This window comes from Acinonyx jubatus, chromosome B1 (genome assembly GCF_027475565.1).
Source record: "Acinonyx jubatus isolate Ajub_Pintada_27869175 chromosome B1, VMU_Ajub_asm_v1.0, whole genome shotgun sequence".
In the NCBI taxonomy this organism is placed as follows: Eukaryota; Metazoa; Chordata; class Mammalia; order Carnivora; family Felidae; genus Acinonyx; species Acinonyx jubatus.
This window is the reverse complement of record NC_069382.1, coordinates 71,045,324-71,058,705: the sequence shown is the minus strand read 5'-3', so window position 1 is coordinate 71,058,705 and position 13,382 is coordinate 71,045,324. Positions and strand designations below refer to the sequence as shown.

The 13,382-nt window shown below is 39.3% G+C and overlaps 1 protein-coding gene across 2 annotated transcripts in view; it reads left to right on the top strand.

Moving 5' to 3' along the window:
• Positions 1–13,382, top strand: part of RBM46 (RNA binding motif protein 46) — a 125,702-nt gene that overhangs the window by 57,837 nt on the left and 54,483 nt on the right. Inside the window, exon 5 of one of the 2 annotated variants that reach the window (XM_053216818.1) lies at positions 5,941–6,171. The exons of the other annotated variant lie outside the window; for it this stretch is intronic. Coding sequence (XP_053072793.1) covers positions 5,941–6,134 — 194 coding nt within the window. The 3' untranslated portion in view covers positions 6,135–6,171. Of the gene's footprint in view, positions 1–5,940; positions 6,172–13,382 lie in introns of those variants that run through there. 2 annotated transcript variants of the gene reach the window in all.

Below are 13,382 nucleotides of genomic sequence, written 5' to 3'. Positions count from 1 at the left end.
ACCTCTAGATTGAGCCCGGTATTAAAGACTGCCTCCCATAGGCAAAGTTTGTAATTACATATTGTCAGCATTGTATTTGTTTGTTGCCTATTTCCTTGAGGGCAAGGACCCAAGTGCATACAACATTGTGTATAATACGTTGACATTTCTTAATAACTGTTAGTTGAATGAATGTTAGAGTGATGGATGGCACTATAATAATAATCTTCCCACACAGCCCGCTTCTGATGATATCACCCTTGCCCCAAATCATCCATGACCAACCCAGGTCTAAACTCTATTGTCATTGTCTGGCCTGCAACTATTTTTCCACTTGTCTGATGTGGATGTGGAGAAAAGGGAACACTGGTGTACTGTTGGTAGGATTTTAAATTGGTACAACTACGAAGGAAAACAGTCCAGAAGAGCCTCAAAAAATTACAAATAGAACTACCATATGATCCAGCAATTCTGCTTTTGGTTGTATATCCAAAAGGAAACAAAAACACTAACCCCAGATAGCTACACCTCCATGTTCATAGCAGCATTATTTGTAATAGTCAAGACGTTGAAACAACCTAAGTGTGTATCAAAGGATAAGGGAATAATTGAGTTATAATACATATACACAATGGAATTTTATTCAGCCATAAAAAATGAGGAAATCTTGCCATTTGCAAGACCATCATGGACCTTGAAGACATTATGCTGTGTGAAATAAGTCAGAGAAAGACAAATACTCTATGCCCTTACTTGTATTTGGAATCTCAAAACAAATTAAAAATAAACTCCTCAAAAAAGGGATTAGACTTGCGGTTATCAGAGCAGAGGGTGACGGGAGGGGAAATTGGAGGAAGGTGGTCAAAAAGTATAAACTTCCAGTTAAAGATAAATAAGCAATATAGATGTAATGTACAACATGATGAATACAGCTAACACTGCTGTATGATACATGGGAAAGCTGTTAAGAGAGTAAATCCTGAGAGTTCTCATCACAAGGAGAAATTTTTTTTTCTTGTTTTTTTTTCTTTTTATTGTACCTATATGAGAAGATGGATGGATCACTGAACTTACTGTGGTAATCATTTCACATTATATGTAAACCAAACCCATCATACCTTATATGGTGGTGTGGGTCAATTATTTTTCAAAAAAATTGGAAAAAATTTTCATTAAAAAAAAAAAGGATGGGTTCTGGAGCTAGATCACTCAAGGTGGGGCTGATAACAGAGACCCATCTCTGCAAGGTGGGGTGCAGATTGCTCCCATTGGTTCTCCAATGGTGAAAACTTTTACTAATGGTTAATTGGGATGCTGTGCTGGTGAAAAGGGTGCAGTGTATCAGGTATTTGAAAAGTAGGGAGGAAATTATGATTTTAAGAACAGTGGATTTTGATGGCGCTGGGTAAGTTTGACTCTTGTTCTAGAAATTGATGATGAAAGGCTGAGAGCCTTTTAATAGGCAATGAAAACTAAGTGTGAAAGCCAGAGGGCCTAGGTATCTTATAAAGAGGCTCTCATCTTCTAAAGAGGGAGCTCAGAGAAGACTGTGCAGACTGGCCTATGACTTAATTGTCAGAGTAGCTTAACTCCAGAGAGTGTTAAACTCCCAACCACAGCAGGTAGATCCTGGTTAGCACCCTCTTTGAGAAAGAAGGGGACCTTGACACATAGACTGAGTGATTCCCCTGATCCCCAAATCTTTTTTTTTTTATAAATTTTTAAGTATTTTAAAATTTTTAAAATATTTTAATTAAAAAATTTTTTTTTTAACATTTATTTATTTTTGAGACTGAGAGAGAGACAGCATGAACAGGGGAGGGTCAGAGGAAGAGGGAGACATAGAATCTGAAACAGGCTCCAGGCTCTGAGCTGTCAGCACAGAGCCTGACGCGGGGCTCGAACCCACAGACTACGAGATCATGACCTGAGCCGAAGCTGGACGCTTAACCGACTGAGCCACCCAGGCGCCCCTAAAATACTTTAATTTTAATCATAATTCCAGTATAGTTAATATGCAGCGTTGTTTTGGTTTCAGGTGTACAATACAGTGATTCACCACCAATTCCATACATTACTCAGCCCTCATGAAGATGAATGTACTCTTAATCCCCTTCACCTATTTCACCTATCCCCCTACCCTCTGGGAAGGGTGGTTATCTGTTCTTTATAGTTAAGAGTCTGTTTTTTCTCTCTTTTTCCTTTGTTCATTTGTTTCCTAAATTCTACATTGAGTGAAATCAGATACTATTTGTTTTTCTCTGACTTGTTTTGCTTAGGATTAGACTCTCTAGCTCCATCCATATTGTTGCAATGGCAAGATTTCCTTCTGTTTATGACTGTACAATATTCCATTATATATATATATATTCCATTATATATATATATATATATATATATATCTATATATATCTATATCTATATATATCTATATATCTCGTATCTTTATCCATTCATCTATTGGTGGACATGTGGGCTGCTTGCATAGTTTGGCTATTGTAAATAATGCTGCAGTAAACATAGATGTGCATGTATCTGTTTGATTTAATGTCTGGTATTTTTGGGTAAACACCCAGTAGTGTGTAGTTCTATTTTTAATTTTTTGAGGAACCTCCCTACTGTTTTACACAGAAGCTGTACCAGTTTGCATTTTGTCAGTACTGTTTTTTTTTTTTTTTAATTTTTTTTTCAACGTTTATTTATTTTTGGGACAGAGAGAGACAGAGCATGAACGGGGGAGGGGCAGAGAGAGAGGGAGACACAGAATCGGAAACAGGCTCTAGGCTCTGAGCCATCAGCCCAGAGCCTGACGCGGGGCTCGAACTCCCGGACCGTGAGATCGTGACCTGGCTGAAGTCGGACGCTTAACCGACTGCGCCACCCAGGCGCCCCTTGTCAGTACTGTTTTGATTACTACTGCTTTCTAGTATAACTTGAAATCTGAATTGTGATATCTCCAGCTTTATTTTTCTTTTTCAAGTTTACTTTAGCTATGTGGGGTCTTTTGTGGTTCCATACAAATTTTAGGATTGTTTGTTCTAGTTCTGTAAAAAATGCTGTTGGTATCTTGATAGGGATTGCATTAAATGTGTAGATTGCTTTGGGTAGTATGGACATTTTAGCAATATTTGTTCTTCCAATCCATGAGATGTAATGTCTTAATTTTTTTTGTTGTCTTCAACTTCTTTCATTAATGTTTTATAGTTTTCAGAGTACAGGTCTTTCACCTCCTTGGTTAAATTTAGTCCTAGATATTTTATCATTATTTGTGCAATTGTAAATGAAATTGTTTTCTTTTTTAAAAAAAATTTTTAATGTTATTTTTTAGGAGAGAGAGACAGAATGCAAGCAGGGGAGGTGCAGAGAGAGAGAGGGAGACACAAAATCCAAAGCAGGCTCCAGGCTCTGAGTTGTTAGCACAGGGCCCGACATGGGGCTCAAACTCACGGACCACGACGTCATGACCTGAGCTGAAGTCATATGCTTAACCAACTGAGCCACCCAGGCGCCCCATGAAATTGTTTTCTTAATTTCTCTTTCTGCTGCTTCATTGTTAGTGTACAGAAATGCAATGGATTTCTGTACATAGATTTTTTATCCTGCAACCTTACTGAATTCATCTATCAGGTTTAGTAGTTTTGTGGTGGAATCTTTCGGGTTTTCTATATATAGTATCGTGTTATCTGAGAATAGTGAAAGTTTTACTTCTTCCTTACCAATTCGCATGCTTTTTGTTCCTTTTTCTTGTCTGATTGCTGTGGCTAGGACTTCTAGTACTATGTTGAGTAAAAGCAGTGAGAGTGAACATCCTTGTGTTGTTGTTGACCTTAGGATAAAAGCTCTCAGTTTTTCACTATTGAGTATGATGTTAGCTGTGGGTTTTTCATAGATGGCCTTTATTTTGTTGAGGTATGTTCTCTCCAGACCTGCTTTGTTGAGGGATTTTATCATGAATGGATGTTGTACTTGGTCAAATGCTTTTTCTGCATCTATTGAAATGCAGTTATGGTTTTTATCCTTTCTCTTATTGGTGCGATACATCACATTAATTGATTTGTGAATATTGAGCCACCCTTGCATGCCAGGAACAAAGCCCACTTGCCTGATCCCCAAATTTTGAGTTTCCAGATTCCTCTGAACTCTCTGAGCCTGAGCCATCCCTCCCCCTATTAATAGCGAGAACTCTCCCTTTGTTGGAAGGTGATGCCGAGGTGCCCTTTGGTGTCTTATCTCTCCTCCTAGCCATGATGCCTGCTTCCAGAATTAAGTCTCAACATAACCCAGCAGGATGGGCTGGGCCTGATAAAGGAGGAGAGGGAGTGTACCTCAAATGTACTGCGAGACTTAACACACATTGGCAGGAGTCAGAAGAGTATGAATGGGACTCGGTTCTGAGATGCTTGATCATGGAGGCTAGCAAAACAAAACATTGATCAGTGGAGAGTATATTGGTTTGTGGGCATTCCTTGGTGATACAAATTTAACACCTCGGCAAAGAACCCAGAAGATGGAATGAACTTGCTCCTCGGGTGGTTCCTAGATGCTGGCTGGACAGTGATGCTCAAGCCGAAATGTGGAGAGGGGAAGTTGTGGGGTGGGCAGAATCGAGACAGAGCAGTGTTAGGAAGCTTCTCCTGGGCTGTAGGCCTGGGCCTCCCTGCTGTTGAGGTCACTGCTGAACCACAGCTGCAGATCTTGCTGTGCCCCTCAGAGACTCTGTTCCTCAAACTCCTGCTTACCCAATCATGGCCTTTAGGTTTCTAAGGGCTTTCTAACTCTGGAAACCTCAACCTTGCTTTATTTGAATAGGGCAGAAGCCACTATAAACCTGCTTCGGGCTTGCTTCTCAGGTGTGTTTTTAAGGTTGATTTCCCTGTGGATCCCTCTCAGCAGATGCCCTGTGGCGGGGAGGCGAGGGATTCAGACCTGAGCATCAAAAGATTTTAGGCTGGAAGATCATTTGGTAGGAGATTGCAGAGAACGTGAACTGTCTCTGAAAGTGTAAGAAGGGACCTAGAAATAAAAGGTATGGTTTGAGGAACATGGCAGCCATAGTAGAGCGTGACGGTAGAATGACGAGCCCTGGGGTGGGATTCGCACTCAGAGGCAGATGATGCAGGGCTTCAAAAACCAGGCCGAGAAGTCTGGGGTGTCACCCAGGGGTGGTGGGACAAAAAGGAGGGCTTGGTTTGAGCTGCAACAGCACCAAGTTATACCTTACTGTAGTCAGGAGAATGATTTGAAAGGGAGGATTTTATTAAGCCATTTTTATTATTTTATTTAATGTAACATTTAGCTAATAGTTGTTAAATATATAAGTAAATAAGCATTTAAAACTATAAATATATGTCTATATTGCATATGTTGAGTATGTAATAAATTATATTTTTATAAGCAAAAATAACTAACATTTATTAATTAACTTTTTAGTAGAAAGCAGGTGTTGAGGCATTGTGGGTGTGAGTGTCTAAATAGCAGAGAAGATCCCTGCCTTCCATCTAATCTAAATAAGACCCGGTGGCCCCGTAAAGCCATTGTTAAAGCTGAGCGTGCACCTTTGTTTTTAGCTGACAAAACAAAAGTGGTGGTAACGGGCATAATGACTCAGAGGTGTGTGGATTAAGAGAGAGGCTGGAGGAACTGAAGGATTCAAGGCGAAGTGGGTGCCTCACAAGGTTAGAGCCTTGGCATTGGGTGTGAACGTGGGGCGCAGCAAGGGCCATTGGCACACGTTTGTAGTTGGTGGTGCAGCAGTTGCGGAATTAGCACAGCAGGCAAGAAGGTCGGGCTGCCTCCCAGCCTGGAGTGCCATTTGCCTTCTTTACCTTCCTGTCGACATTCTGTCTTTTAAAACTCAGCTCAGTTCTCCAAAAGCCCTTCGCGATTCCAAGTTGAACTTGAGATCTCTCCTCAATTCGCTGCGTGCATGTCTAGGTTACTACCTAATTCTTTCTCCTCCAGGCGGAGCCCGCTGTGAATGCGCCTGTCTTCACCAGGGTGAAAGCAGGAAACATGCAGTTTTGCATCTTCCGTTGCTGAACACAGCCCCAAACACCCAGAAAGTGCTCAAGAAGGATTTCTTTCTCTCATTGGAAAGTGGCTCACATCCCCAGCTGAAGAACTGGTGTAGTAGTAGACTTGTGAACAGACTCTAAGTCCTGGTCTTTCCCAGTGTGCTTTGCAGTCTTTGCTAATACATGATTGTATACATTTTGCAAGGTCGGTTATTCGTGTCTGCGTGATTGCCTTTTCCTCCCGCCTTGACTTTTTTGGTTTTTGTTTTTTTTTTAAGTTTATTTATTTATTTGGAGAGAGAGAGAGAGAGAGAGAGAGAGAGAGAGAGAGAAGGCGTGTGCCTGTGAGTGAGCTGGGGAGGGGCAGAGAGAGAATCCCAAGCAGGATCCATGCTGTCAGTGGAGCCTGGTGTGGACATGACCTGAGCCAAAACCAAGAGTGAATCACTTAACCAACTGAGCCACCAGGTGCCCCCTGGCCTTGAGATTTTAGTTTTATGTTTATCTTATCTGGTTGTAATAAATTGATGTTGGTAAATTTTCTCAACTTTTGTGGAATGAGGCAGGATACAAATAAATGTTTAAAAATAGCTTCTTAAAATAAGTAATGAATATGCACAACCCTTCCATTAAATACGGAGCTCTGTGAAAGGAGGCCATTATAAAGGAACATGATTGGTACTAGGTTCTCCAAACTGTAGGACTAGACCTGAGAAATCTTCAGAAGGAAGAGGAAGCTGCTCTATAGGCTACGAAGTTTGGTAATCTGTAAGGACTGGGCTAGGAGCATGTTGCCGGTCTCTGCTTTTGTGTTCATGCTGGTTAAGTTTCTGAACATGTCATCCTGAACTTTGTTCTTCTTACAGCTATGAGTTGGGTAGGAACCCACGAATCCATTATCCATTACAGATGAGCAATGAAGGAATTAAGCTTGACTGATTTCCATAACAAGTCAAATTAAATTCCTCCTATGCAAAAGGAATAGGTATTTAAGGAGGTTCAAGTTTGCATATAAATTTAGTGATATTATTGGACCCCAGTGGGCAGATACAAAAATTCATTGATTTTACATTTGATTAACATGCATTTCATTTACACGGCTTTGGAAGTTAAACTTTTCCTTCAAAAAAGCAGAAGAAATTCTGACAGTTGATCTGAAATTCCAAACCAACAGCCATTTTTCATAGACATGAATGAAACTTTAATTACTTAATAGAAATTAATAGTTATGTCAATACAAGCAGATGCTTCACCTCAGTGAAAGTAGTACTCTTGCCAGCCTATGTTTCCGCATGCATAATTTCCCAGATTGATTAATTTTTTTCCAGATTGATTAATTTTATGGTTTGTTTTGGAAGTAAAATCTGCTTTAGTGAATCTATCACTCTTGAAAAATTTTAACTTGTAAACATATAGCTGCATTGGCTCTCTCTTTACTGAAGGTATGTGGCCAAGCAGGTCTCCAAATCACACTGTGTACAAAATGTGGCAATAAAGTCACGAGTGACTATTATAAATAAATATTTTTTTTCAACGGTTTTTTTTTTTGGGGGGGGACAGAGAGAGACAGAGCATGAACGGGGGAGGGGCAGAGAGAGAGGGAGACACAGAATCGGAAACAGGCTCCAGGCTCTGAGCCATCAGCCCAGAGCCTGACGCGGGGCTCGAACTCACGGACTGCGAGATCGTGACCTGGCTGAAGTCGGACGCTTAACCGACTGCGCCACCCAGGCACCCCTGTAAATAAATATTTTAAAAGTTGTTTTCAGATCCGCTGTGTGGGCCATACAAGAAAAATTAGCCTCATTATTTCACTCACTTCTTATTTATAGCCTTAAACATAATTATTCAAGTTTGTTCAACACATCCATCCCACTACCTGCAAATGACTTTTGGACTTTTCACAAACCACACACCCTTTCTCAATTGATTAACACCATCACTGAGACTACCCTTGAAAGCTGGCTCTGCTTCTGATTCATGTTATTGTGTAACATACTGTCTGGCTTATGGTAGTTGCTCAACTAGCAAGTAAGTATCTGTGCATCTGAAGAAATTCCTCAGGAATTCCTAAACCTCTTCAGTGCAGAGAGTGTATCTTACATTTATGAGATATCACATAATTTAGCAGTAATGCTCCACAACTGAATTTTGTACATTACATTTTGAGCTGGACGTGAAAACAGCTTATTTATGCAAGTCCCTCTACCATGTGTGGAAGATTTAGGTGAAAATGCATCATAGCCAAAGCAATCAATGTAATACTAACACTTTTCAGTACTATACAACGTTTTAGTTTTTCCAAGGTCTTTAAAATGTATGATTTCATTTTACTGTCATGAAAATGATGTGATATGAACAAAAAAGTAGAGGCAGAGGAAGATGTAGGTTTTCTGATGGAGACTAAAATTTATGTAATTTGGGGGGTACTCAGTAAGAAAAAGAACAAAATTATGTAAGAAAATATTTATTTGGAATGAGGAAAGAAATTACAACAAATTAAAAACTTAAAAAGATGATAAATATCATAATCATCTTGGAAAGATATTTTTATTAATGACCTACCTGATTCACATATGTAGAAATTTTCCCTATATATCTGGCAGTACAATCTTGGATTGACTATTTATATGACAATTTAATATAATTTTTATAGAGATATAAGAACGATAATTCAATTTTTATTTTAGTCTGGTTGATTACTTTTTTATAGTTGATCATTGGGATACATAAAATATGTGATTTACACACAGTTGCATTTGTGACTTACACACAGTTGCGTTTATGACTCGCAGACTGCTACAGGATTGTGCCCTAAAAACCCCCAAATTGTGACAAATGCTGTTTTGCTTCATTCTTAACATAAAGAAAAACACTTATGGCTCATTGATATTTGTGTAAATTGGATTATAAAATATATTACTAACAAGGGAAAAACTTGTTTTGACTTTGTCAGTGTCCTCCAGCAAGTGAAGAATTATTATGTTTTCCTAGTAACTAAAGTCATTTAAATAAAATTATTCTATAAATGACGTGTAAATTAAACATTATACAAAAGTAAAAAATAAGACTTCACATCTCAGAAAGAGGTATAGAATTTGAGTGACTATTTAACTTTTCCTCATCTTGCTTAGTCCTGAAGAATTTTGAGACAGTCCTGATTGATTCTTACAATGCACCCTATGAAACACAATTTAAATAGGTGGGAAAATGAGGCAAAGGAAGAGAAGGCTATGGGGAAGCCGGATGAGACCAGGACAGTGACTTCAAACAAAGATAATATACTAAAGATGCTGCGGTCTGTGAGTTCGAGCCCCGCATCGGGCTCTGTGCTGACTGCTCAGAGCCTGGAGCCTGTTTCAGATTCTGTGTCTCCCTCTCTCTCTGACCCTCCCCCGTTCATGCTCTGTCTCTCTCTGTCTCAAAAATAAATAAACGTTAAAAAAATTAAAAAAAAATCTCATTAAAGATCCAAGCCTCGTGCCCTTGAGTACTGTATTGGTTGAGCAAGTTACTCAACCCCTCTGAACCTTTGTCTTCCTCTCATCTATAAAATGAGGACATTAGTAACAGCTACCTCATGGAGTTTTTGTGTGAGGATTGAATCACTTAATATATGTAAGGTACTAATATTAGGTAATATTGTTCCTTGGATTGGAAGCTTCAACTAGAACTAAGGTTTACTATTAGTAACTCCTTAAAATAATGATCAGCAGACAACAGATTTTTTACAGTGTAGGTTGTTCTACTCGACTGTTCAAGTTTCTTCAGAATAATAGAACCAGAACAACCTACCACAACGATAATTTTTCTTTGTGCTGCGGCAATAACTAGGTGATGTCTGTCTGAAGTCAGCTCGAAGGTCTGATTTTGTTTGAAGTGGAGTTCTGTCCCATAGCCACAAAATACTTTAAAATGTACTCTTTCATGGCTACCTGCATCTGTTAGCCACATTTCAGAGACAACGGGGAAGGTGGAGAGAGAATAGAGGAAAAGATGTGTCAGTGTTTTCTTATTTGTTATTGTCATGCAGTCAGTGGCTGTCCTATTGGTTACTGTTTCCCAGTACATCCTGCAATGCTACCACGCAGTATAGACCTCAGGAGATGTTTGTTAGGCTTGAATTTAGTGATTGCGAATGTAAGATAAGAAAGTGTGCTCCAACAGTCGGTTTTGTTTTAAAGAACCTATTTCCAGCTATCTTTTCCTAGGCAGTTGCACACTTTATTAGCTTCTAATGGAAATATTGAAATAAGAAGCTTTGCAATTTATTTTTAAAATCTTATTTTATTGATTAATAATAAAATGTCTTTTCCAAAAGGTGTTTATGCTAGTAGAGTGGGGGAGGCAATTGAAGAATAGGTGAAGTTTCTGCCAGTTACTCTGCTCCTCTCTTAGCCATTGTCTTCATCTACTTATTCAAAACTGGATTGCTGATGTATCTGCTTTCAGGTGTGCAGGAAAGGAAAAGGGGCCAAAGTCTGGAAGGGCCAGCTTGTCTATAAAAAGGAGCTGACACAGAAGTTGTACACGCCCCTTTCTCTCACCTCTCATTGGCTCAAGCTGTCGCAAGGGAACACCTGGCTGCAACGGAGGCATAGAATTGTAATTGTTGGCTAGGCAGGCGTATGTGGGGAAAGAGCAGATTTTGAAGGGACACATTTGGCATGACTATCTTAAGCAGCATAAATGATTTTTCTATTGACATTCCTCAAAACAACACATGCGTTTTCTTTAGGTAGTAAACTTTAGTGTATTCAAAAGAATCTCGAGTGCATGACAGCATTGAAGAGAGCATCCCTGTGTGAGTAGATGGTCAGACTGCTAGGTAAGAAAGAAACCATTTCATCTAAACAGCTGTGCGTGTGGGGGGGCTCTCTTTGTGAGAATAGTTTAGCATTTGTCTTAACAAATTTAGAGATAAGGACCTGGGAATGGGGTACTGTCGTAACAAAAATAAGGACATGTTTCATATTACCAGGCAAGTGGCAGGTGACAAGGAAATAGATATTGCAGTCTGGAATGCTGTTGGCCATTTCTCATCACATAATAAAACATTTGGTAAAAATGGGGCGCCTTGGTGGTGCAGTCAGCTAAGCATTTGACTTTGGCTCCGGTCATGATCTCGGGGTTTGGGAGTTTGAGTCCCGCAGTGGGCTCTTTGCTGTCAGCACAGAGCCCACCTTGGATCCTTTGTCCCTACCCCCTGCTGCTCTTTCCCTGCACACGCGCTGTCTCTCAAAAATAAGTGAACATTAAAAAAAAATCAGGTAAAACTGTCTATTTTAAAATAAAATCTCTTAAAAACCAGGAATAATAGAGAAGATAGCATTCTTATTCTCCAAAATAACTATAGCTAACATCACCCTTACTGGTGAAATGTTGAATTATTTTCCTTTGTGATCAAGAAGAAGACAAGTATGTTTGCTGTCACCACTTCCATTCAATAACTTTACTTGAGATTCCAGTGAGTTCAATAGAACTAGAAAAAGAAATAAAAGGTACAAGGATTAGAAGAAAGAAACAACACTGTCATTATTCAGAGTTCTGTGAGCATTTGCAAAAACAACAGACATGACTTGAATTGTACAAATACCATTCACAACAACATCAAAAATATGGACTACTTTGCAATAAACCCAACCAAATATGTGCCAGCCTTCTACAAATAATCTTAAAAGACTTATTTGAAAGAATACTGTAAAGATGGAGAGATACGTACTATGCTTATAAATTGGAAGACTAGTATATGGAAATGCCAACTAATCTAGAGAGTCAATGCCATCTGAATCACACACCCCAGAAGGCTTTGTGTGTAACTTGGCAAGCTAAGTCTAAAGTTTATATAATATACAAAAGGCTGACATTGCCCTAAAGAAGAAGTTGGTAAGATTTGTTTACTAGCTACGAAAACTTTTTTGACAGCATAGTAACTTAGGCAGCATGGTATTGGTATGGAGATAGGCAGGTCAGTGGAATGGACTAGAAAAGCTGAAAATCACAGCTACACACATAAGGGTACTTCCTATTTGACAGAGGCAGCACTGCATATCAGTGGATATAGGACACAGTTTATGATAAATGATACTGAGACAAGTTGATGTCCATGTGGAAAAATATGAAACTTGATCGTACTTCATCCCATACTTAAAAAACAATTCCAAAGGGATTAACCTCTCCGCATGTTTTATTGATTCTAAGAGATACACGTTAATACCTTTTTGTCTGAAATCAGGATGTTTTCACATTCAATGACACCATAGTTTACTTAGCAATAGTTTTTCTTTTTTGTGTTGAATATGTTAGTGGTGGATCTTATATATTTTTTTCTTTTTAAAAGTTTATTTATTTATTTTGAGAGAGAACAAGAGAAGCAAAGAGAGAGAGGGAGAGAACCCCAAGCAGGCTCCACACTGTCAGTGCATAGCCTGACATGGGGCTCGATCTCAAGAACTTTGAGATCATGACCTAAGCTGAAATCAAGAGTTGGACGCTTAACTGACTGAGCCACACGGGTGCCCCTGTGGATCTCATATCTGATGATGACTTAGGTTTGATGAAATATGGTGTAACAATTTGAGTCTGATCAGGAAAATAAAAGTCAATCAGTATTTCAAGAATAAAACATGTTGATACAGGGAATTAGGGGCTTCTAGCACCAATGGGAGGATTAAGGAAGTGAAGAGCTTGAAAGCTCACCAGTAGGCAACTGAAAAATCCCAGGAACCTCCAAGAAGCCACTGCAGCTTCTCAGGAAGCCACTAGCCATGATCACATGTGCCTAGAGATCTGCATAATTTGAAGACATGCATTCCTATGACCCTTTGATGGTATTAGAAAATTATTATAAGAAAGAGATACATTCAGGCTAGAATCTGGTCCCCATTGCGTATTGTGTGCATATTGGGAGAGATGTAAATAACATACAAAAACTACTTTCTAGTTGATACCTTTCTGGAACATGAAGAGCCACTCTGGATCAGACAGAAAAGTTGCTCATCGCTCAGGGATCCTGAATTTTGAACCAGCCACAGTAACTGTATGGGACTTTGAACACTTTAGGAAAAGGGTCGTGTGTTGCACGTGTAGGTAGAATAACGTGTAGGATATTTGGGTGGACAGAGGGGCAGACCACAGCAGACTGCAAGTTGTCTCTTTTTCCTGGATATGTGGTAATTCATATAGAGACTTTATTTATAAGTCTTTCTTGCAGATAGGTATGGTCATGTGACTAACACTGAACCAAGGAGATCTGAGAAGAGTAAGTGACATTGTCAACTTACATCTCTTCTCCAACTTAAGGACTAGTTACTTTTCCCAGACAGTTGTTCTTTTCCCCCTGCAGGAACTGGAACAGAGACATGCCAGACCTGGCTATGACCATGAAAG